General features: G+C 48.2%; 1 protein-coding gene across 1 annotated transcript in view; it reads right to left on the reverse strand.

Moving 5' to 3' along the window:
- Positions 1–26,285, reverse strand: part of LOC119974300 (glutamate receptor ionotropic, kainate 5-like) — a 268,585-nt gene that overhangs the window by 23,180 nt on the left and 219,120 nt on the right. Inside the window, exons 9-10 of the mRNA XM_038813072.1 lie at positions 21,073–21,180; positions 7,260–7,463 (exon numbers count right to left, since the gene is read on the reverse strand). Coding sequence (XP_038669000.1) covers positions 7,260–7,463; positions 21,073–21,180 — 312 coding nt within the window. The remainder of the gene's footprint in view (positions 1–7,259; positions 7,464–21,072; positions 21,181–26,285) is intronic.

Consider the following 26,285-nt stretch of genomic DNA (forward strand, 5'->3'; position numbering starts at 1 on the left):
CCCCCCCTCTCTCTCTCGCCGCCCCTCTCTCTCTCGCCGCCCCTCTCTCTCTCTCTCTCTCTCGCCGCCCCTCTCTCTCTCTCCGCCCCTCTCTCTCTCTCTCTCTCCGCCCCTCTCTCTCTATCTCTCTCCGCCCCCTCTCTCTCTCGCCGCCCCTCTCCCTCTCTAGCCGCCCCTCTCTCTCTCTCACTCCTCTCTCTCTTGCCTCTCCCTCTCTCGCCACCCCTCTCCCTCTCTCTCTCACCGCCCCTCTCCCTCTCGCCGCCCCTCTCTCCCTCTCTCACCGCCCCTCTCTCCCTCTCTGTCTCTCGCCGCCCCTCTCTCTCTCTCTCATCGCCCCTCTCTCTCTCTCTCCCTCACCGCCCCTCTCCCTCTCACCGCTCCTCTCTCTCTGTCTCTCGCCGGCCCTATCTCTCTCACCGCCTCTCTCTCTCTCTCGCCGCCCCTCTCTCTCTCTCACTCCTCTCTCTCTTGCCTCCCCTCTCTCTGACCCCTCCCTCTTTCACCACCTCTCTCTATCTCTCTCACCCCTCTCAACTCACCCCTCCCTCTCTCGCCGCCCTTCTCTCTGACCCCTCCCTCTCTCGCCGCCCCTCTATCTCTCTCACCTCTCTCCCTCTCTCGCCACCTAATCTACGTGTATTTACATTAACACCTTGTGTATTTACAGTGATGCATATCATCACATCCTCCTTTTTTCGTGTTACATATTTTCTGTACAGTGTTAAAGAACATTGAATAAAAACTGGTAGATAAGTGATGCTATGTACAAGGTATGATGACTGTGATGACTATACAATAGTATACAAGACCAAATAATAGTTGCGATGACTTTGAGGATAAGACAATAAGAAATAAAAGTTATGTGTCCAATAGTTCATGAATTTATATGGTCTGGTATAGAAGTGTCAATGGTGACATTGTCATTCCCTTGTGAACGCCGTCAATGTCCTGGTGTTTGGTCATCAGGAGGTGTTCAAGTGTTCAAATCACTTCATTGTCTGATTTGGAGTCTTTTTTTTCCGATGCTTATGGTAGCAATTCTTGATGTCATCTGGCCTGAAAGCCAGGTTGCCTGTTGGTAGTGCAGTAAACGTGAATTGGGAAGATGCATCGTCCTGCCATGGTCTGTCATTGTACTGAGCTGAGCAGTAACAGTGTCCCTCATTGGCAGAGCTGTACCATGCTGTTCCAGTCGTTGTTCCAATGCTGTTGTTTTTGTCGTGCTTGTAGTCGACGTTATTGCCGTTGGTATGTTTCTCGTTATTGTCTTTGATGTTGTTGTTGTGTTGGTTGGTTTTGTTGTTGTGTTTGCTACGCTCAAGGACCACACTCTGTGGATAATACGAGTCCTTCACACAGTTACTCGTGTCAGCATCCTTTGTGGTATCTGCTGTTTCCTTGAGCGTGCCGCCACTGAGTTTGCGGCGCTCCCCGTCTGGAGTCATGTCCGGCTTACTTGAATCAGCTTTGGCTTGTGGATGCTCCCCGTCTGGAGTCTGGTCTGTGTCACCTGAGTCAGTTTTGGCTTGTGGATGCTCCCCGTCTGGAGTCTGGTCTGTTTCACCTGAGTCAGTTTTGGCTTGTCGATGCTCCCGTCTGGAGTCTGGTCTGTTTCACCTGAGTCAGTTTTGGCTTGTGGATGCTCCCCGTCTGGAGTCTGGTCTGTGTCACCTGAGTCAGTTTTGGCTTGTGGATGCTCCCCGTCTGGAGTCTGGTCTGTGTCACCTGAGTCAGTTTTGGCTTGTCGATGCTCCCCGTCTGGAGTCTGGTCTGTTTCACCTGAGTCAGTGTAGGTTTGTCGATGCTCCCCGTCTGGAGTCTGGTCTGTGTCACCTGAGTCAGTTTTGGTTTGTCGATGCTCCCCGTCTGGAGTCTGGTCTGTGTCACCTGAGTCAGTTTTGGTTTGTCGATGCTCCCCGTCTGGAGTCTGGTCTGTGTCACCTGAGTCAGTTTTGGTTTGTCGATGCTCCCCGTCTGGAGTCATTTCAAGTTCACTTGCATCTTCTGAGGTTTCTTGATGCTCCACATCCGGAGTCAAAACGTTTTTGCTTGTGGAGAGTCTCGAGCGGATAAGGATTGATTTAATGTGGTGTCACCGGAGTCACTGTGATTGTCTAGTGCTTCTGTCCACACTAGCTGAGGTCTGTCACGTTGCACATCTTGTATGGGAAGTGGGATGCTGTCGTCACTTGTCGCACAGACAGTGAGTAGAGCCTCGGTGTCTTCTTGCCGTTCATAGTCTTTCTGTTGTTCACTTGAGCGTGGCACACATGCATCGTCTGCTGATGGTTGCTCAGAGGAGGTTGCTTGACCTTCATGGTCTGGTTCATGCAAGGACTGCGCTCTGGAGTCTTGCGTTGCTTCTATCGTGGAGTCTGTCCACGAGCTCACTGTGGAGGCTTGTATCACTGGAGTCACTTTCTATGTGGAGATGTGCAGTTGTCTCGCTGTGGAGTCTTTCATCGCTTTCTGTGTGAAGGCTGGGACCCTTCGTGGTCCGTGGACCACTCTGTGTGGCAGCACGCCGCTCTCTGTGGGCTTGTACCGCTCTCTGACTCTTGGCGTCAGGCCGCTCTCTGTGGGCTTGTACCGCTCTCTGACTCTTGGTGCCAGGCCGCTCTCTGTCTCTTGGCGTCAGGCCGCTCTCTGTCTCTTGGTGCCAGGCCGCTCTCTGTCTCTTGGCGTCAGGCCGCTCTCTGTCTCTTGGCATCAGGCCGCTCTCTGTCTCTTGGCATCAGGCCGCTCTCTGTGGGCTTGTACCTCTCTCTGTCTCTTGACGTCAGGCCGCTCTCTGTGGGCTTGTACCGCTCTCTGTCTCTTGGCGTCAGGCCGCTCTCTGTGGGCTTGTACCGCTCTCTGTCTCTTGGCGTCAGGCCGCTCTCTGTGGGCTTGTACCTCTCTCTGTCTCTTGGCGTCAGGCCGCTCTCTGTGGGCTTGTACCTCTCTCTGTCTCTTGGCATCAGGCCGCTCTCTGTGGGCTTGTACCACGCTCTGTCTCTTGGCGTCAGGCCGCTCTGTCTCTTGGTGTCAGGCCGCTCTCTGTGGGCTTGTACCGCTCTCTGTCTCTTGGCGTCAGGCCGCTCTCTGTGGGCTTGTACCACGCTCTGTCTCTTGGCGTCAGGCCGCTCTCTGTGGGCTAGTATCTCTCTCTGTCTCTTGGCGTCAGGCCGCTCTCTGTCTCTTGGCGTCAGGCCGCTCTCTGTGGGATTGTACCGCTCTCTGTCTCTTGGCGTCAGGCCGCTCTCTGTGGGCTTGTACCACGCTCTGTGTGGCAGCAGGCCGCTCTCTGTGGGCTTGTACCGCTCTCTGTCTCTTGGTGTCAGGCCGCTCTCTGTCTCTTGGCGTCAGGCCGCTCTCTGTGGGCTAGTATCTCTCTCTGTCTCTTGGCGTCAGGCCGCTCTCTGTCTCTTGGTGTCAGGCCGCTCTCTGTGGGCTTGTACCGCTCTCTGTCTCTTGGTGTCAGGCCGCTCTCTGTGGGCTTGTACCACTCTCTGTCTCTTGGCGTCAGGCCGCTCTCTGTGGGCTGTACCTCTCTCTGTCTCTGGGCGTCAGGCCGCTCTCTGTGGGCTTGTACCGCTCTCTGTCTCTTGGCGTCAGGCCGCTCTCTGTGGGCTTGTACCGCTCTCTGTCTCTTGGCATCAGGCCGCTCTCTGTGGGCTTGTACCGCTCTCTGTCTCTTGGCGTCAGGCCGCTCTCTGTGGGATTGTACCGCTCTCTGTCTCTGGCGTCAGGCCGCTCTCTGTGGGCTAGTACCGCTCTCTGTCTCTTGGCGTCAGGCCGCTCTCTGTGGGATTGTACCTCTCTCTGTCTCTTGGCGTCAGGCCGCTCTCTGTGGGCTTGTACCGCTCTCTGTCTCTTGGCGTCAGGCCGCTCTCTGTGGGATTGTACCTCTCTCTGTCTCTGGCGTCAGGCCGCTCTCTGTGGGCTTGTACCGCTCTCTGTCTCTTGGCGTCAGGCTGCTCTCTGTGGGCTTGTACCGCTCTCTGTCTCTTGGCGTCAGGCTGCTCTCTGTGGGCTTGTACCGCTCTCTGTCTCTTGGCGTCAGGCCGCTCTCTGTGGGCTTGTACCGCTCTCTGTCTCTTGGCGTCAGGCCGCTCTCTGTCTCTTGGCGTCAGGCCACTCTCTGTGGGCTTGTACCTCTCTCTGTCTCTTGGCGTCAGGCCGCTCTCTGTGGGCTTGTACCGCTCTCTGTTTCTTGGCGTCAGGCCGCAGCATAATCCTGTAGTCACGAGTCAGGATGTCATATATGCTGGGCTGAGGATTCCCCAATCCAAAGAACTCATCGTCGAGGTCTTCAATGTATAACACGTCGAGTTGCGTTCGGATTTGGTACTGGGGTAGCCAACTCCCAAGATGAAATCTTCATCTGTGTCGTAGTCTTCCAGGACTATATCATCTTCTAGGGCGGTGCTAACTGCTTGTTGCAGGGTTCTGTGGAGGTTACTTTCAGCTACTGGTCGAATTTCAGGCATTGTGCTGTCGTTCCAGGTGAAAGAATCTTGTTTTGAGGCTTTAAATTTTTTTTTCTTGTTTTGGGACATTTCCTCTTTAAGTGGCCGTGGTCCAGGGCCTCTGACATCACTAAGCACGTGACGTAGAGCGTAGGAAGCGATTGCGCATGCGCAGATCGCTGTTCCTTTACTTGGGGCCTTTTTCGCAATTGCGCATGCGCAAACGGACCTTCCCCTTCTGCAACTGCGCATGTGCGGCTCCTTTTCCAAGATGGCCGCAAATCAAAACTACCGTTTGTTGCTGCAAGCCTACCTCGTGGAGAGTGTTGACGCCTCTTTTACCTTTTCTTCTTGTATGTTCCTCGCAGAATTCTTGGAATTTGTCCAGGACTGCCTGGAAGTCGTTCTTGTTTTGCCCCTTTGAGTATTTGAAGGTTTGGAAGATTTCAGCTGCTTCTGGACCCACGATGGAGAGTAGCAGCTTTATTTTCTCTGCATTCGCCACGCCATCTAGGTCAGACTCTACCAGGTAGATCTCGAATCTCTGCCTGAACGCACGCCAGTTTTCATTGAGATTGCCGTGGTACCTGAGCTGTTGTGGAACCGGAATCTCAAACATCATCTTGCCTGGGTGCTGTTGCTGGTTGTCACTGTTTGCTGAGTTATAACTATATGGATTTAACAGTCACTCATGGGTACCATGTTTTGTTATTCTCTTGACGTAGCATAAGCTGCTTCCTTGATGTGCACTCTGACAAAGGAAGGTTCAGATTTGGAGATAGCTTTAACACATTTATTAAACTGTTAACGATTCTCCTACTTGGATTCGACTCTCCTGTTAATCCTGCTATAGCTACTGAGACTACCTAACCAGTCTGCTACAATCCCCGTGGTGGGTGCGATGTGTTTCAACTCAACCCTATGTGCTCACTAAGTGTCTCCACTGGAAAGAGGAAGATCATGTGCGCTGTGTCCTTTTATATGGGTTGGTGTGATGCCCTCCTGTGGTAGTGTCACCTCTGTGTGTGTCGTGAATGCCCATTGGTCGTGTCCTATCTTATTAGCCTATTGGTTGAATGTCTGTGTGTCATGTCTCTGGTGCTCCCTCTCGTGTCTATCTAGTGTACGTATATTTACATTAACCCCTTGTGTATTTACAGTGATGCATATCACCACAGCTGCACCTCTCCCTCTCTCACCCCTCTCTCGCTGCCCCTCTCTCTCACCACCTCTCTCTCTCTGCCATCTCTCATTAACCCACACTCTCTCTGCCACCTCTCTCTCTCACCGACCCACACTCTCTCTGCCACCTCTCTCTCACCACCTCTCTCTCTCTGCCACCTCTCTCATTAACCCACTCTCTCCCGCTCACCGCGCCTCTCTCTCTCTGCCACCTCTCTCATTAACCCACACTTTCTCTGCCACCTCTCTCTCTCGCTATCCCTCTCTCTCTCACCGTCCCTCTCTCTCACCGCCCCTCTCTCTCTGCCACCTCTCTCATTAACCCACACTCCCTTTGCCACCTCTCTCTCTCGCTATCCCTCTCTCTCTCACCGTCCCTCTCTCTCACCACCTCTCTCTCTGCCACCTCTCTCATTAACCCACTCTCTCCCGCTCACCGCCTTCTCTCTCTCTGCCCCTCTCTCACTATCCCTCTCTCTGCCACCTCTCTCTCTCACCGACCCACACTCTCTCTGCCACCTCTCTCTCTCTCACCGTCCCTCTCTCTCACCACCTCTCTCTCTCTGCCACCTCTCTCATTAACCCACTCTCTCCCGCTCACCGCCCCTCTCTCTCTCTGCCCCTCTCTCACTATCCCTCTCGCTCGCCGCTCCTCTCTTTCTCCCGCTTGCTCTCTCTCAGACTCGCTCTCCCTCTCCCTGTACCCCCCTTTTTCTCTCGGAGTCTCTCTCTTCCCGATGGTTCTCCTTTTCTTTTTTTGTATTCTTGGAATTTCAATCAATGTCTCGCCCTCACTCTCTTGTTCATACTCTGGTGTTGCATAACCAGAGCAGGCCCTGTACCTGCAGACCCAGTAACCATTACCCCTTCACCAATCCCCCCTATTTCTCTCCCTTTCTTTCAGTGCACAAAGTGAAACCCAATAGACAGTTCTTATGAAAACCCGACTGGCAGGTCCATGTCCCTCAAAGATGGAGATCTGCCTCTATTGCTCACTCTCTGCCCACAACCCTAACTGCCCTCATTGCCACCCTCTCATTTGCTGCCTGAGAGACACGTTGGGAGGCAGGAGCAATGGATGCCTGGGTCATGGTAGAAATCGAGGTTGGAAATTGAAAGGCCGTGGTCTAGAATGTGCCAGCAACCCCTCAATTCGGCCGCCTGTGATGGAACGGGAGGACCAAACAATCATGGCCTCGTTTGACTCTTCTGGTCTGTCACACAGTCTCAGTTACTTAATCAGCTGCACAGCACCATCCCCCACAGGGTTCAAAGGGTTAAATCGTGTGGTGACAGCCAGAACAAAGTTTTCATGCCCCGCCTCCCCACACAAAGCATCTGAGGCTGCAAAAATTCAAAGTTAAGATTGGTCAGGAGTTTTTAAACTCAGGGGCAGAAAGGATTACATAATCAATGTGGGTGGGGATAAGATGCAAATCAGCTGGATGTTACTGAATGGTCATTCGGGCTTGAGAGGGGCTGAAGGGGTCTCCTTCTCTTCTTGTGTAATAGGCTTGAGGGGTTGAATGGGCCTCCTTGTGTCCTAGATTGCCTCCCTCCATGCCATTAATGTGCCTCGGTCGGTCCTGTGTAATGTGCTGTCATCCTGTGCATGGTTCCTACCCTTTGTATGAGTTCCCCAACCATTCCAGTCCATGAACCATTCGACTCGGGGGCTCCATACAGCCCGTCTTCCACCAGCTTGATCTTAAAGTTAAACTTTAGGATGTCGCCTAACTCCTTCAGCATATCGACACAAAACCCCTCGTATCGATCATTCTCCGTCAATTCCTGAAAGTTGTGTTTCCTCATCACGTACGGATTTTCCTGTGAGAACAGAAGCCCAGAGTGACCAGCCTGGTTCACACCTCCATTCTCACACTCCCCCGTTCACACCTCCTCTCACACTCCCCCGTTCACACCTCCATTCTCACACTCCCCCGTTCACACCTCCACTCTCACACTCCCCCGTTCACACCTCCACTCTCACACTCCCCCGTTCACACCTCCACTCTCACACTCCCCCGTTCACACCTCCACTCTCACACTCCCCCGTTCACACCTCCACTCTCACTCCCCCGTTCACACCTCCACTCTCACACTCCCCCGTTCACACCTCCACTCTCACACTCCCCCGTTCACACCTCCACTCTCACACTCCCCCGTTCATACCTCCACTCTCACACTCCCCGATTCATGCCTCACGACTGGCTGGAGGAAGCTGGAGATAGGTTGCGTGGGCTTGATCTTCCTGTTATTCATCTGTTGGTTTGAGGTTTTAAAAAATAAATTTAGAGTGCCCATTTTTTTTTCGCCAATCAAGATGCAATTTTAGCGTGGTCAATCTCCCTAACCTGTACATCTTTGGGTTGTTGGGGTGAAATCCATGTAGACACAGGGTGAATGTGCAAACTCCACACAGACAGTGACCCAAGGCTGGGGTCGAACCTGGGTCCACAGCGCCATAGGCAGCAGTGCTAACCACTGCGTCACCGTGCATCCCAGTTTACCCATTGTTAATGTTAATAAATTGTTTATAGCTTTAGCTACAGGTGTTCTTGTAATATAATTCTGGCCATCCAACAAGAACATTATATGATAGCAGGGTTGCTTGGTATTAAACACTGGGGAAAAAAAACTGAGAGCCTGCCACGAGGCCCATAGAGATTTGCAGATTTTGAGGATGGGCAGAATGAACCACGGGGAGTGGTTGAAGCCACCTATCAGTCTCAGATTTCATGGTAATGTGGACAGCAACTGACGTGTGTTTAAACAACAATTTAATCTGTTTCTTACTGCATTTAGAAGATCAATCAGATTTGCGTAATGTAGCAATGCTCCTCACAGTAGCATCGCAATAAAGCAATTGCTATGTTTAATATGTTTAAATTTGCAAAACAAATGAAATGAAATGCAAAGGAAAAAAATAATTTTGCTCAGAATTGTTACTCTAAGCTCAACCCTCGATCAGTCAGCACAGAGGAAGACAGTCTCCAGTGATGAAACATCACTTCAAATGAAGTTACTGTGAAATGCCCCTAGTCGCCACATTCCGGCGCCTGTTCGGGGAGGTTGGTACGGGGATTGAACCGTGCTGCTGGCCTGCTTGGTCTGCTTTAAAAGCCAGCTATTCAAATTTTAACGAAGTAATTAGAAGTTTTGATGAACACTGCAGCCCCAGAAAGAATCAAGTTTATGAATGCTATGTGTTTAGATCACGTTTACAGAACTCAGAAGAGTCCAGAGATCATCTCATCACTGATTTAAAGTTAAAAGCTAAAACCTGTAAATTTTCTGCGGTGGAATCTTCCATGATTGGGGACCAGTTGTGTTTGGTGTGAATGAAAATAAGCTGAGGGAACGGTTGCTGAGGGAATTGGAGTTGTCTTTGAAACAGACAGTTAAGATCTGTCAGGCTCTGGAGCAAACAGCACAGCATTCTAAAATGTTTCTCAGTAATGGCTACGTCTTCTTGGAGGAAAGCACTCCGGTTTCCACCCTTCTTCCAGAATAGCGGGAAACTTCTGAAAAAATGCGGGCAAGTTCCTGCAGCTCCTCGCACATCAACAAACAGGTTAAATATCAGAACAAAGTATTTCTGTGTAAAAGATGTGGTCAAAGGTATAAATTAAGGCATTTGGCAAGTTCTGTTCCAGATGCAAAGGAAAAAAATCATTTTGCTCAGAATTGTTACTCAAAGCTCAACCCTAGATCAGTCAGCACAGAGGAAGACAGTCTCCAGTGATGAAACATCACTGTTTGTTGGAGTAATGTAAGAAGTCTTACAACACCAGGTTAAAGTCCAACAGGTTTGTTTCAAACACGAGCTTTCGGAGCACGGCTCCTTCTTCAGGTGAATGTGGAGTAATAACAGAGAAGAATAATTTTCTGGAGCCATCAAAAAATTGTCCAGCACTTAATAAAATGCAAACTGATACTCCACGGTAGTGGTCCAATTGAAGCTAGACACTGGTGCCAAAACCAATTTAATCAGCATGACTGATTTTGAAAATCCTAAAATTCAGCCGATTAGAAGAAATCACAAAATGTATCCGAGAAATTATAATGGTTCAAGCAATAAATGTTTTGGTGCTTGTGACCGGAGTGTGGTGATGAAGAACAGTTTATTCTGTCCCATTCTGTATTGTTTCCGAGGGCTTGGATTCATTATTAGGTGATCAGTCCTGCGAAGAATTAGGTCTAGTGCAGTTGGTGTATAGCATCCACACGGATTGGATCAACACTGCAATGATTCGGAGAACATTATTAGCAAATTCAGTGATGTGTTCACAGGTTTTGGTACACTACCATTCACCTACAAGATACAACTCAAAAAGGATGCAAAACCTGTGGTACAGACACAACCTGTGATACAGGCACCAAGAAGAGTACCTGCATCTCTTCGGGATCACCACAAAAAGGAGCTAGACAGAACGACAAAATTAAAAGTAATCAGAAAGATCGAAGAACCTACCGACTGGGTAAACTCCTTGGTTTGTGTAAAGAAAAAGAATGGGTGGGTTAGTAAGTTTGCCGATGACACGAAGGTTGATGGAATTGTAGATAGCGTTGAGGGCTGTTGCAGGTTATAACAGGACATTGACAGGATGCAGAGCTGGGCTGAGAAGTGGCAGATGGAGTTCAACCTAGATAAATGTGAAGTGATTCATTTTGGAAGGTCGAATTTGAATCCTGAATACAGGGTTCAAGGCAGGATTCTGGGAAGTGTGCCGGAACAGAGGGATCTTGGGGTCCACCCACATAGATCCCTCAGAGTTGCCACCCAGATTGATAGGGTTGTTAAAAAAGCGCATGGTGTGTTGGCTTTCATTAACAGGGGGATTGAGTTTAAGAGCCGCGAGGTTTTGCTGCAGCTTTATAAACCCCTAGTTAGACCAGACTTGGAATATTGTGTCCAGTTCTGGTCGCCTCATTATAGGAAGGATGTGGATGCTTTGGAGAGAGTACAGAGGAGATTTACCAGGATACTTCCTGGAGGGCATGTTTTATGAAGAAAGGTTGAGGGAGCTCGGGCTTTTCTCACTGGAGCAAAGAAGGCAGAGAGGTGACTTAATAGAGGTGTGCAAGGTGATGAGAGGCATGGATAGAGTGGATAGCTAGAGACTTTTCCCCAGGGTGGAAATGGCTGTCACGAGGAGACATAATTTTAAGGTGATTGGAGGAAGGTATGGAGGAGATGTCAGAGGTAGGTTCTTTACACAGAGAGTGGTGGGTGTGTGGAAAGCACTGCCAGCAGAGGTGGTGGAGTGAGAGTCATTAGGGACATTTAAGCCACTCTTTGTCAGGCACATGGACCGCAGTAAATTGAAGGGGTGTAGGTTAGGTTGATCTTAGATTAGGATAAATGCCGGGCCCATAGGGAAAGGAGGGAGAGGAGGGAGAGGGAGAGACTGGTGGGGGAGCTCCTGGATGTGGATAGGAGGTACGCGGAGGCCCTGGAGGAGGGGATGCTGGGGGAACGGCCGAAGATCCTGGCCACCAGGATAGAGGACTGTGTGCCAGGGGTGATACACGAGGATCAGACAGGATTTGTCAAGGGAAGACAGCTTAACACGAATGTGCGGAGATTGTTAAATGTTATTATGATGCCGGCGGTGGAGGGGGAGGCGGAGATAGTGGTGGCGCTGGATGCAGAGAAGGCGTTTGATAGAGTTGAGTGGGGGTACCTGTGGGAGATGCTGGAGTGGTTCGGATTCGGGAAGGGGTTCATCAAATGGGTGAGGTTGCTCTACACGGCTCCGATGGCGAGTGTAGTTACGAATGGAAGGAGAGTACTTCAGGCTCTACCGTGGGACCAGGCAAGGGTGCCCCCTGTCCCCCTTGCTTTTTGCACTGGCGATCGATAGAACCTTTGGCTTTGGCGCTGAGGGAGTCGGGGAGGTGGAGGGGCCTGGTGCGGGGTGGGGAAGAACATAAGGTATCGCTGTATGCGGACGACCTGCTGTTGTATGTGGCGGACCCAGAGGGGGGAATGCCGGGGGTGATGGAGCTGTTGGCTGAGTTTGGTAGCTTTTTGGGCTATAAGTTAAATCTGGGCAAGAGTGAGGTATTTATAGCACACCCGGGTGATCAGGAGGAGGGAATTGGGAGGCTCCCGTTTAAGAGGGCTGTGAAGAGTTTCGGATACCTGGGGGTGCAGGTGGCCAGGAGTTGGGGGACTTTCCACAAGCTTAATTTTACCAGGCTGGTGGAGCAGATGGAGGAGGAATTCAAAAGGTGGGACATGGTGCCGCTATCGCTGGCGGGTAGAGTGCAGTCCGTCAAAATGACGGTTCTCCCGAGTTTCTTGTTCCTTTTTCAGTGTTTGCCCATCTTTATCCCTAGGGCCTTTTTTAGGAGGGTGACTAGCAACATCATGGGATTTGTTTGGGCGCATGGGACCCCGAGGGTGAAGAGGGTCTTCTTGGAGCAAGGTAGAGATGGTGGGGGGCTGGCTTTACCCAATCTCTCGGGGTATTATTGGGCTGCCAATGTGTCGATGGTGCGCAAGTGGGTGGTGGAGGGGGAGGGGGCAGCATGGAAACGGTTGGAGATGGCGTCCTGTGGAGGCACAATCCTGGGGGCCCTGGTACCGGCGCCGTGGCCGCTCCCTCCTACGAGGTATACCACGAGTCCGGTGGTGGCGGCTACCCTCAAGATTTGGGGGCAGTGAAGGCGACATAGGGGAGAAGTGGGGGGCTCAATGGAGGTTCCGCTAAGGGGGAACCATCGGTTCGCCCGGGGAACATTGATGGGGGGTTCCAGGGTTGGCACAGAGCGGGCATCAGACAGCTGAGGGACCTGTTCATTGATGGGAGGTTTGCGAGCCTGGGGGAGCTGGAGGAGAAATTTGGGCTCCACCGGGGAACATGTTCAGGTATCTGCAGATAAAGGCGTTTGCTAGGTGGCAGGTGGAGGGATTCCCTTCGCTTCCCACGAGGGGGGTGAGTGACAGGGTGCTCTCGGGGGTCTGGGTCGGGGATGGGAAGATATCTGATATCTACAAGGTAATGCAGGAGGTGGAGGAGGCGTCAGTAGAGGAGCTAAAGGCTAAGTGGGAGGGGGAACTGGGGGAACAGATCGAAGATGGGACATGGGCTGATGCCCTGGAGAGGGTTAACTCTTCCTCCTCATGTGCGCGGCTTAGCCTCATCCAATTCAAGGTGCTGCACCGGGCCCACATGTCCGGGTCTAGGATGAGTAGGTTCTTTGGGGGCGAAGACAGGTGTGTCAGGTGTTCGGGGAGTCCAGCTAATCATGCCCATATGTTCTGGGCATGCCCGGCACTGGAGGAGTTCTGGAAGGGGGTGGCGAGGACGGTGTCGAGGGTGGTAGGATCCAGGGTCAAGCCAGGCTGGGGACTCGCGATTTTTGGGGTTGGGGTGGAGCCGGGAGTGCAGGAGGCGAAAGAGGCCGGTGTGCTGGCCTTTGCATCCCTAGTAGCCCGGCGGAGGATCTTGCTGCAGTGGAAAGATACGAGACCCCCAAGCGTGGAGACCTGGATCAATGACATGGTGGGATTCATTCAGCTAGAGAAGGTCAAAATCGCCCTAAGGGGGTCAGTACAAGGGTTCTTTAGGCGGTGGCAACCTTTCCTCGACTTTCTGGCTCAGCGATAGGGTACTGGGTCAGCAGCAGCAGCAGCAACCCGGAGGGGGAGGGGAGGAAAAAGGGTGGGGGGGGGGGGACGTTGACTATGTTTGCTTATTTAATTTTAATTTAATTTATTTTTAAGTTCTCTTGATGTTTACTGGGTTTGGGGGGGTGGGGGGGGGGGGCGAGATACATGCGTTGATACGGTCTTGGGCGTGTTACAGTTTTTATGGTGTTTTATTGTTGCTTTTCATTGTTTGTTGTTATATTTTCTGTAAAAAATTTCAATAAAAATTATTTTTTTAAAAAAGATTAGGATAAATGGCACAAGGGCCTGCACTATTCTATGTTGTATCATGGTGATATTCACATATGCACGGATCCTAAAGGTCTTAACAAGAATATTAAAAGAGAACATTACCAAAGTGTGAGGAAATCACATCTGAGATGGCTGGTGCACAACTCTTTACAAAACTTTATGCATCTCACTGTTTTTGGCAACTAAAGTTAGAGGAACAAAGTACAAAATACTGCACTTCTAATATGCCATTTGTAAGGTATTGCTTTCTGAGAATGCTGTTCGGCATAATTTTGGCATCAGAAATTTTTCACCGTGCCCTGAGCAATTAATCGAAGGCATGAAAGGTGTGCGTGTGTACGTGGATTATATAATTGCTTGGGTCTCAACCATAGAAGAGCACAATACAAGGTTGCTTGAAGTTCTAACGAGCATCAGGAGTGTAGTAATCCACGGGAGGCAGGAGTTCCGTCACCACACCAATATTTATTTACAATAATGATATTACAGGAGCAGCTACAAACAGTACTGCTAGCAGTCCAGTCAACTTAAGACTGGCTCACAAAGCCTACACGGGTGATTATATGGGCCCCCTCAATCAGCTATCATTGAGGGAGCTCCTACTCCAATTGGCCAACCAATAAAGCCAATTGGAGTTCATTACAAGGAGAAATGGGCGGAAAATCAATAAGTAAAACTGCCAATTTGGAGTAACTGAGGTCACCTTCCTAGGTGACAAGCTCTCATCGCAAGACATTGAACCTGACAAGGACAAAATCCAAGCAATTCTCAACATGCCAAAATCACACACAACAAGAAAGCCATCTTAAGAGTGATGTGTATGATCAATTTTACAGGAAAATTCATTCCAAGCCTGTCAGCAAAAATAACACATCTGCGTGATCATAACACAACACAATGGATTTCACTTGGACTGAGCAACATGAGCTCAAGGCTTCACAAGCCACCATGCCAGTTCTCACATTTTTTGCCCAATCAAAGCAGGATAAAGTGTCAACAGACGTATCCAAAGATGATCTAGGAGCAACTCGAGCATGATTGGAAAACAGTCGCGTATGCATCACAATCCATGACGACATCAGAGCCAGAGGTACTCTCAAATCAAAAAAGAATGCCTGGATTTAGTTATAGGCTTAGAGAAATTCCACGACTATAACTATGCGTTTCCAACTTTCACAGTTGAAACAGATCATCGTCCTTTGGTTAACATCATCAACAAGAATCTCAACCAGATGTCTCCACTCATTCAGAGGTAGATGATGAAGTTACAATGTTATGGCTTCAATCTCATCTGTGCGCCAGGCAAATATTTGTTCTTAGCAGATGCATTATTGAGAGCGCCGATACAAAGTATTAGTTGTGAAATTGCTGAAGATATAGAGCTGCATGTCAATCTTATTTCCACACTACTACCAGTATCAGATGCGAAACTACTTGAGATCCAAGAAGAGACCAGGAAGGATCAAACTCTTCAAGAGGTGATGAGGAACATCAACTCACACTGGCTCAGAGGTCAATGTTCTACAATATAAAATCTGAACTCAGTATCGTTAATGGAGTGGAGCTTTGTTTGAACACTATAGTCATACAGATAGTCATTACAGAGTAAAAGTTTCTACAAATATATAAAACAAATATATAAAACAAAAAAGAGTGGCAAAGGTAAATATTGGTCCTTAAGAGGATGAGAAGGGAGTTTTAATAATGGGAGATGAGGAAATGGCTGAGGAACTGAACAGGTTTTTTGAGTCGGTCTTCACAGTGGAAGACACAAATAACATGCCAGTGACTGATAGAAATGAGGCTATGACAGGAGAGGTCCTTGAGAGGATTTTTATCACTAAGGAGGTAGTGATGAGAAAGCTAATGGGGCTAAAGGTAGACAAGTCTCCTGGTCCTGATGGAATGCATCCCAGAGTGCTAAAAGAGATGGCTAGGGAAATTGCAAACGCACTAGTGATAATTTACCAAAATTCACTAGACTCTGGGGTGGTCCCGGCGGATTGGAAATGAGCAAACGTGACACCACTGTTTAAAAAAGGAGGTAGGCAGAGAGCGGGTAATTACAGGTCAGTTAGCTTAACTCCGGTAGTAGGGAAGATGCTGGAATCTATCATCAAGGAAGAAATAGCGAGGCATCTGGATAGAAATTGTCCCATTGGGCAGACGCAGCATGGGTTCATAAAGGGCAGGTCACGCATAACTACTTTAGTGGAATTTTTTGAGGACATTACCAGTGCAGTATATAACGGGGAGCCGATGGATGTGGTATATCTGGATTTCCAGAAAGCCTTTGACAAGGTGCCACACAAAAGGTTGCGGCATAAGATAAAGATGCATAGCATTAAGGATAAAGTAGTAGCATGGATAGAGGATTGGTTAATTAATAGAAAGCAAAGAGTGAGGATTAATAGGTGTTTCTCTGGTTGGCAATCAGTAGCTAGTGGTGTCCCTCAGGGATCAGTGTTGGGCCCACAATTGTTCACAATTTACATAGATGATTTGGAGTTGGGGACCAAGGGCAATGTGTCCAAGTTTGCAGATGACACTAAGATGAGGGCCTCACGGTAGCATGGTGGTTAGCATCAATGCTTCACAGCTCCAGGGTCCCAGGTTCGATTCCCGGCTGGGTCACTGTCTGTGTGGAGTCTGCACGTCCTCCCTGTGTGTGCGTGGGTTTCCTCCGGGTGCTCCGGTTTCCTCCCACAGTCCAAAGATGTGCGGGTTAGGTGGATTGGCCATGCTAAATTGCCCGTAGTGTAAGGTTAATGGGGGGATTGTTGGGTTACGGGTATACGGGTTACATGGGTTTAAAGTAGGGTGATCATTGTTCGGCACAACATTGAGGGCCGAAGGGCCTGTTCTGTACTGTTCTATGTTCTATGTTCTATGTTCTATGAGTGGTAAAGTAAAAAGTGCAGAGGATACTGGAAGTCTGCAGAGGGATTTGGATAGGTTAAGTGAATGGGCTAGTGTCTGGCAGATGGAATACAATGTTGACAAATGTGAGGTTATCCATTTTGGTAGGAATAACAGCAAACAGGATTATTATTTAAATGATTAAATATTAAAACATGCTGCTGTGCAGAGAGACTTGGGTGTGCTAGTGCATGCGTTGTAAAAAGTTGGTTTACAGGTGCAACAGGTTATTAAGAAGGCAAATGGAATTTTGTCCTTCATTGCTAGAGGGATGGAGTTTAAGACTAGGGAGGTTATGCTGCAATTGTATAAGATGTTAGCGAGGCCACACCTGGAGTATTGTGTTCAGTTTTGGTCTCCTTACTTGAGAAATGACATACTGGCACTGGAGGGTGTGCAGAGGAGATTCACTAGGTTAATCCCAGAGTTGAAGGGGTTGGATTACGAGGAGAGGTTGAGTAGACTGGGACTGTACTCGTTGGAATTTAGAAGGATGAGGGGGGATCTTATAGATACATATAAAATTATGAAGGGAATAGATAGGATAGATGCGGGCAGGTTGTTTCCACTGGCGGGTGAAAGCAGAACTATGGGGTATAGCCTCAATATAAGGGGAAGTAGATTTAGGACTGAGTTTAGGAGGCACTTCTTCACTCAAAGGGCTGTGAATCTATGGAATTCCTTGCCCAGTGAAGCAGTAGAGGCTCCTTCATTAAATGTTTTTAAGATAAAGATAGATAGTTTTTTGAAGAATAAAGGGATTAGGGGTTGTGGTGTTCGGGCCGGAAAGTGGAGCTGAGTCCACAAGAGATCAGCCATGATCTCATTGAATGGCGGAGCAGGCTCGAGGGGCCAGATGGCCTACTCCAGCTCCTAGTTCTTATGTTCTGATGTACTTATACCTCAATCTCTTTGCAAGGATGTACTAATGAAAGACATCTCGGAATTGAGAAATGTAAACGGAGAGCTTGTGACTCTGTTTACTGGCCAGGTATAAACCAGGATATTGACAGGATGGTCAGTTCTTGTGACACATGCCAGAGGCATTGTTGCAAACAAGATAACCTGTGCAAATATCTGATTTACCTACGGCACCATGGCAGAAGGTAGCTATTGATCTCTTTCACATACGAGGGAAAGATAATGATCATAGATTATTTTTCAAACTATCCCGAAATGATTCTATTGTCAAGCATAACGGCAAGCAGGGTAATACTGACCTATGGTCTTGTATTAGCCCTTAAAGAGTGGCAACACTTTGCAGTCACGTATGATTCCAATTATGTCACGTCGAGTCCCTTGTACCCTCAAGCCAATGGAAAAGCCGAAAAAGGTGTACATCTTGTAAAGCATTTGTTGAAGAAAGCAATGGACAGCCAATCTGATTCATATCTCGCACGATTGAGTTACAGAGTGTCACCATTGTCACATGGTAGATTGCCAGCAGAGTCACTCCTGAATAGAAGGTTGCGTACCACACTTCCATACTTGGCAAAGAAGGAGGAGAATGCAGGAAGTGAAAACATTAAAGCAAACCAAAAGCAGTTCTATGATAGAGTGTTGAGAACGTTACCACCTTTGAGTAGTGGTGACATTGTGAGAATAGCAGATTCAGGCAATTGGTCAAAAGTCATGGTACTTGAAGAAGTAGCATCTCGTTCCTACAATGTACAGACAGAGGAAGATCTGGGTGTTCAGGTCCATTGTACCCTGAAGGTGGCTGCGCAGGTCGATAGAGTGGTCAAGAAGGCATACGGCATGCTTTCCTTCATCGGAAGGGGTATTGAGTACAAGAGTTGGCAGGTCATGTTACAGTTCGGCCACATTTGGAATACTGCGGGCAGTTCTGGTCGCCACATTACCAGAAGGATGTGGATGCTTTGGAGAGGGTGCAGAGGAGGTTCACCAGGATGTTGCCTGGTATGGAGGTTGCTAGCTATGAAGAAAGGTTGAGTAGATTAGGATTGTTTTCATTGGAAAGCCAGAGGTTGAGGGGGGACCTGATTGAGGTCTACAAAATCATGAGAGGTATGGACAGGGTGGATAGCAACAAGCTTTTCCCAAGAGTGGGGGTGTCAGTTACAAGGGGTCACGATTTCAAGGTGAGAGGGGGAAAGTTTAAGGGAGATGTGAGTGGAAAGTTTTTTACGCAGAGAGTGGTGGGTGCCTGGAACGCTTTACCAGCGGAGGTGGTAGAGGCGGGCACGATAGCATCATTTAAGAAGCATCTAGACAGGTATATGAACGGGCGGGAACAGAGGGAAGTAGACCTTGGAAAATAGGAGACAGGTTTAGATAAAGGATCTGGATCGGCGCAGGCTGGGAGTGCCGAAGGGCCTGTTCCTGTGCTGTAATTTTCTTTGTTCTTTGTTCTGATATGCATGGAAAGTTCTTTACGCAGAGGATGGTGGGTGTCTGGAACGCATTGCCGGCGGAGGTGGTAGAGGCGGGCACGATAGCGTCATTTAAGATGTATCCAGACAGATACATGAATGGGCCGGGAGCAGAGGGATACAGATACTTAGAAAATACGCAACAGGTTTAGATAGAGGATCTGGATCGGCGCAGGCTTGGAGGGACGAAGGGCCTGTTCCTGTTCTGTAATTTTTCGTTGTTCTTTCTTTGTTCTTTGAAGGGTTGGTTTTAAGAAGAAATCACTGCAAGCTCTTTAAAACCAGAGAAGACTTCACAACATCGTGATGGATCACAAATCTATGTTAGAATCAATTTCAGCTGCAGTGTCAGATAGTTCAGCAGTTCCTGAGCACGAGAATGTCATGGAGAACATTGAATCTACAAGTTCTGAGCAGCAAAGTCAAACTTTAAGATCAACCAGAGTCAGAAGAAAACTTGATGGACTCAATTTGTAGATTTGGATATATATATTAGTTAAACCAATTTTAAAAATAAAACAAAAATACTGTTAGACTCACAGGCTGATAATATCATACATGTAAATATACCGATGATAATGTATTAGTTTATTTCTTCAAAGGAAAAGGGATGTGGCGATATCATTGTTATGTTGTAATTCACCGACTGACCACTTGTAGTCCCATTAGTATATAAGTGAATGTTAGAGTCAGGTGACCCCTCAGACTGGCTGGAGGAAGCTGGAGAGAGGTTGCTTGTGCTTGATCTTACTGTTATTCATCTGTTGTTTAGTATACAGTTTACCCACAGTTAATGTCAATAAATCATTTATAGCATTAGCTACAAGTGTTCTTGTAATAAATAAGGCCATCCAGCAAGAACATTACAATACCTACATTCACACGTGCTCACACACTTAACTCATGCACAATTTAGTGCACATTTTCATTGCACTTTCTCACACTTACAGAATTAACATACACAGATCTACACAAGGGCGCAACCATTAACACTTACACACTCTGAGTTTCATTTACACAATCCCTGACACACACACTCACTTGTACACTTATACATTCTCCCGTGTACATACACACTCAATTAGTCACGTAAACACTTACTGCACCAACTTGCTCTCACACAGTTAAAAACATTCTCCCCGGAACATGAGGAGGAGGGGAGGTTGAGGAATGCAAGGGATAGGGGCAGGTACTGGAGGTGACCACATGACAGGCAGGGTTTGCCTGAGGAGGACGTACAATGAGATCTGGGTGTTCTCGTACACCAGTCACTGAAGGTAAGCACGCAGGTGCAGCAGGTGGTAACAAAGGCAAATGGTATGTTGGCCTTCATTGCGAGAGGATTCGGGTACAGGAACAGGTACTGGGCATTGGAGAGACCACTCCTGGAATATTGTGTGCGGTTTTGGTCTGCTTATCTGAGGAAGGATGTTCTTGCTCTAGAGGGAGTGCAGTGAAGGTTTACCATTGATTCCTGGGGTGGCAGGATTGATGTGTGAAGAGAGATTGAATCGGTTTGGTTTGTATTCACTGGAGTTCAGAAAAATAAGGGGGATCTCATAGAAACCTATAAATTCTATCAGGACTAGATAGGGCGGATGCAGGAAGGATGATCCCGATGGTGGGTGTGTCCAGAACCAGGGGTCACAGTCTGAAAATACGGGGTAGACCATTCAGAACAGAGATGAGGAGAAATTTCTTCACTCAGAGAGTGGTGAGTCTGTGGAATTTGCTACCGCAGGACGTAGTTGAGGCCAAAACATTGTACGTTTTCAAGAAGCAGTTAGATATAGCTCCTGGGGCAAAGGGGGATCAAAGGACATGGTAGGAAAGCGGGATTACGCTATTGAAATGGATGATCAGCCATGATCAGATTGAATGGTGGAGCAGGCTCGAAGGGCCACATGGCCTTCTCCTGCTCCTATCTTCTGTGTTCCTTGGAGGGCCAGTTACCGGTGAGGGCATGAAGGATGGGAGGGTGAGGGGGATCGGGAGAGGCAAATGGGCAAAGCCTAGTCAGTGGCCGAGGGCAAACAGCAGGGCAAGGAAACTGAGATACGGAGGGGGAGGTGGTGAAAGGGTAGGGACAGGATAGGCCGAGGGACTGAAGAGTGGTGTGTCAAGCTGTAGATATGGACATGGACGGGAAGGCAATAATGGGGGTGGAGATTGGGAGAGGCAAAGTTTGGTAGGATTGCGGAGTTGAACTCACCAAGATAGTGGTAACGATGAGCGTTTTATTGATGAGTGTCTCCGAGACATTAATATCGAGGAAAGTGGCGTCCATGATCAGGCCTCGATTTGAGTGCCAGCTCCCAATCTGAGGAGAGACAGAGAGAGATAGAGGGTAAAACCAGCTCCCAATCTGAGGACAGACAGAGAGAGATAGAGGGTAAAACCAGCTCCCAATCTGAGGGCAGACAGAGAGAGATAGAGGGTAAAACCAGCTCCCAATCTGAGGACAGACAGAGAGAGATAGAGGGTCAAACCAGCTCCCAATCTGAGGAGAGACAGAGATAGAGGGTAAAACCAGCTCCCAATCTGAGGAGAGACAGAGAGAGATAGAGGGTAAAACCAGCTCCCAATCTGAGGAGAGACACAGAGAGATAGAGGGTAAAACCAGCTCCCAATCTGAGGACAGACAGAGAAAGATAGAGGGTAAAACCAGCTCCCAATCTGAGGACAGACAGAGAGAGATAGAGGGTAAAACCAGCTCCCAATCTGAGGAGAGACACAGAGAGATAAAGGGTAAAACCAGCTCCCAATCTGAGGAGAGACAGAGAGAGATAGAGGGTAAAACCAGCTCCCAATCTGAGGACAGACAGAGAGAGATAGAGGGTAAAACCAGCTCCCAATCTGAGGACAGACAGAGAGAGATAGAGGGTAAAACCAGCTCCCAATCTGAGGAGAGACACAGAGAGATAGAGGGTAAAACCAACTCCCAATCTGAGGAGAGACAGAGAGAGATAGAGGGTAAAACCAGCTCCCAATCTGAGGACAGACAGAGAGAGATAGAGGGTAAAACCAGCTCCCAATCTGAGGACAGACAGAGAGAGATAGAGGGTAAAACCAGCTCCCAATCTGAGAGGGACACAGAGAGATAGAGGGTAAAACCAGCTCCCAATCTGAGGAGACACAGAGAGAGATAGAGGGTAAAACCAGCTCCCAATCTGAGGGCAGACAGAGAGAGATAGAGGGCTAAACCAGCTCCCAATCTGAGGTCAGACAGAGAGAGATAGAGGGTAAAACCAGCTCCCAATCTGAGGTCAGACAGAGAGAGATAGAGGGTAAAACCGTCACTTTTGGCATCATTATACCATCTGTCAAGCCTGGAAACAGGGTTGAGTTCCCAGTGCAGGACACGGATTGTACAAACCAGAGAGAGAGAGCCAGCACCTTGAGGAGAGAGTCAGCACCTTCAGGAGAGAGAGAGAGAGAGTCAGCACCTTCAGGGGAGAGAGAGAGAGTCAGCACCTTCAGGGGAGAGAGAGAGAGAGTCAGCACCTTCAGGGGGAGCGAGAGAGAGAGTGTCAGGACTTTCAGGGGAGAGAGAGTGTCAGGACTTTCAGGGGAGAGAGAGAGAGTCAACACCTTCAGGGAGAGGGAGAGAGTCAGCAGCTTCAGGGTAGAGAGAGTCAGCACCTTCAGGGGAGAGCGAGAGAGTCAGCACCTTCAGGGGAGAGAGAAAGAGAGTCAGCACCTTCAGGGGAGAGAGAGAGTCAGCACCTTCAGGGAAAAGCGAGAGAGTCAGCACCTTCAGGGGAGGGAGAGAGAGAGAGTCAGCACCTTCAGGGGAGAGAGAGAGAGTCAGCACCTTCAGGGGAGAGAGAGATAGTCAGCACCTTCAGGGGAGAGAGAAAGAGAGTCAGCACCTTCAGGGGAGAGAGAGAGAGAGAGAGAGTCAGCAACTTCAGAGGAGAGAGAGAGAGTCAGCACCTTCAGGGGAGAGAGAGAGAGTCAGCACCTTCAGGGGAGAGAGAGAGAGAGTCAGCACCTTCAGGGGAGAGAGAGAGAGAGTCAGCACCTTCAGGGGAGAGAGAGAGAGAGTCAGCACCTTCAGGGAGAGAGAGAGAGAGTCAGCACCTTCAGGGGAGAGAGAGAGAGTCAGCACCTTCAAGGGTGAGAGACAGAGAGTCAACACCTTCAGAGGAGAGAGAGAGAGAGAGAGTCAGCACCTTCAGGGAAGAGAGAGAGAGAGTCCTCACCTTCAGGGGAGAGAGAGAGAGAGTCAGCACCTTCAGGGGTGAGAGAGAACACAAGAACTAGGAGCAGGAGTAGGCCATCTGGCCCCTCGAGTCTGCTCCGCCATTCAATTAGATCATGGCTGATCTTTTGTGGACTCACCTCCACTTTCCGGCCCGAACACCATAACCCTTAATCACTTTATTCTTCAAAAAACTCTCTATCTTTAACTTTAAAACATTTAATGAAGGAGCCTCAACTGCTTCACTGGGCAAGGAATTCCATAGATTCACAACCCTTTGGGTGAAGAAGTTTCTCCTAAACTCAATCCTAAATCTACTTCCCCTTATTTTGAGGCTATGCCCCCTAGTTCTGCTGTCACCCGCTAGTGGAAACAACCTGCCCGCATCTATCCTATCTCTTCCCTTCATAATTTTATATGTTTCTATAAGATCCCCCCTCATCCCCCCCCTCATCCTTCTAAATTCCAATGAGTACAGTCTCAACCTCTCCTCGTAATCCAACCCCTTCAACTCTGGGATTAACCTAGTGAATCTCCTCTGCACACCCTTCAGCGCCAGTACATCCTTTCTCAGGTAAGGAGAACAAAACTGAACTCAATACTCCCAGGTGTGGCCTCACTAACACCTTACACAATTGCAGCATAACCTCCCTCGTCTTAAACTCCATCCCTCTAGCAATGAAGGACAAAACTCAATTTGCCTTCTTAATCACCTGTTGCACTGTAAACCAACTTTTTGAGACTCTTGCATTCGCACACCCTGGTCTCTCTGCACAGCAGCATGCTTTAATATTTTATCATTTAAATAATAATCCGTTTTGCTGTTATTCTTGCCAAAATGGATAACCTCACATTTGTCATTCCATCTGCCAGACCCTAGCCCATTCACTTAACCTATCCAAATCCCTCTGCAGACTTCCAGTATCCTCTGCACTTTTTGCTTTACCACTCATCTTAGTGCCATCTGCAAACTTGGACACATTGCCCTTGGTCCCCAACTCCAAATCATCTTTGTAAATTGTGAACAATTATGGGCCCAACACTGATCTCTGAGGGACACCACTAGCTACTGATTGCTAACCAGAGAAACACCCATTAATCCCCACTCTTTGCTTTCTATTAATTAACCAATCCTCTATCCATGCTACTACTTTACCCTTAATGCCATGCATCTTTATCTTATGCAGCAATCTTTTGTGTGGCACCTTGTCAAAAGCTTTCTGGAAATCCAGATATACCACATCCATTGGTTCCCCATTATCTACTGCACTGGTAATGTCCTCAAAAAATTCCACTAGTTAGGCACGACCTGCCCTTTATGAACCCATGCTGCGTCTGCCCAATGGGACAATTTCCAACCAGATGCCTCGCTATTTCTTCCTTGATGATAGATTCCAGCATCTTCCCTACTACCGGAGTTAAGCTAACTGATCTGTAATTACCCGCTCTCTGCCTACCTCCTTTTTTAAACAGTGGTGTCATGTTTGCTCATTTCCAATCCACCGGGACCACCCCAGAGTCTAGTGAATTTTGGTAAATTATCACTAGTGTGTTTGCAATTTCCCTAGCCATCTCTTTTAGCACTCTGGGATGCATTCCATCAGGGCCAGGAGACCTGTCTACCTTTAGCCCCATTAGCTTTCCCATCACTACCTCCTTAGTGATAACAATCCTCTCAAGGTCCTCACCTGTCATAACCTCATTTCTATCAGTCACTGGCATGTTATTTGTGTCTTCCACTGTGAAGACCGACCCAAAAAACCTGTTCAGTTCCTCAGCCATTTCCTCATCTCCCATTATTGAATCTCCCTTCTCATCCTCTAAAGGACCAATATTTACCTCAGACCTTGTTTTATATATTTGTAGAAACTTTTACAGTCTGTTTTTATATTCTGAGCAAGTTTACTCTCATAATCTATCTTACTCTTCTTTATAGCTGTTTTAGCAGCTTTCTGTTGCCCCCTAAAGATTTCCCAGTCCTCTAGTGTCCCACCAATCTTTGCCACTTTGTCAGCTTTTTCCTTCAATTTGACACTCTCCCTTATTTCCTTAGATATCCACGGTTGATTTTCCCTCTTTCTACTGTCCTTCCTTTTTGTTGGTATAAATCTTTGCTGAGCACTGTGAAAAATCGCTTGGAAGGTTCTCCACTGTTCCTCAAATGTTTCACCATAAAGTCTTTGCTTCCAGTCTACCTTAGCTAGTTCTTCTCTCATCCCATCGTAATCTCCTTTGTTTAAGCACAAAACACTAGTGTTTGATTTTACCTTCTCACCCTCCATCTGTATTTTAAATTCCATATTGTGATCGCTCCTTCCGAGAGGATCCCTAACTATGAGATCATTAATCAATCCTGTCTCATTACACAGGACAAGATCTAGGACCGCTTGTTCCCTCGTAGGTTCCATTACATACTGTTCTAGGAAACTATCGTGGGTACATTCTATAAACTCCTCCTCAAGGCTGCCTTGAACGACCTGGTTAAACCAATCGACATGTAGATTAAAATCCCCCATGATAACTGCTGTATCATTTCTACATGCATCAGTTAGCTCACCAGGTTTACCAGCTCACCAGCTAAACATGGTTTAGCTCACCAGGCTAAATCGCTGGCTTTTAAAGCAGACCAAGTAGGCCAGCAGCACGGTTCAATTCCCGTACCAGCCTCCCCGGACAGGCGCCGGAATGTGGCGACTAGGGGCTTTTCACAGTAACTTCATTGAAGTCTACTCGTGACAATAAGCGATTTTCATTTTCATATTGCCTGCCCCACCATAATGTTACTATTTGGTGGCCTATAGACTACTCCTATCAGTGACTTTTTCGCCTTACTATTCCTGATTTCCACCCAAATGGATTCAACCTTATCCTCCATAGCACCGATGTCATCCCTTACTATTGGCCAGATGTCATCCTTAAATAACAGAGCTACACCACCTCCCTTACCATCCACTCTGTCCTTCCGAATAGTTTGATACCCTTGGATATTTAACTCCCATCTGTGACCATCCTTTAACCAGGTTTCAGTGATGGCCATTAAATCATAGTCATTTCTGATGATTTGCGCCATCAACTCATTTACCTTATTCCGAATACTATGAGCATTCAGATAAAGTACACTTATGTTGGCTTTTATTCCTCTGTTTTGAATCTTAACACCTCAATCAGTAACCTCCCCTAAGTATTTTTCCTCTTAACTTTTCTCCTAACTTTCCTTGTCG

Source organism: Scyliorhinus canicula, chromosome 12 (assembly GCF_902713615.1).
Source record: "Scyliorhinus canicula chromosome 12, sScyCan1.1, whole genome shotgun sequence".
NCBI lineage: Eukaryota > Metazoa > Chordata > Chondrichthyes > Carcharhiniformes > Scyliorhinidae > Scyliorhinus > Scyliorhinus canicula.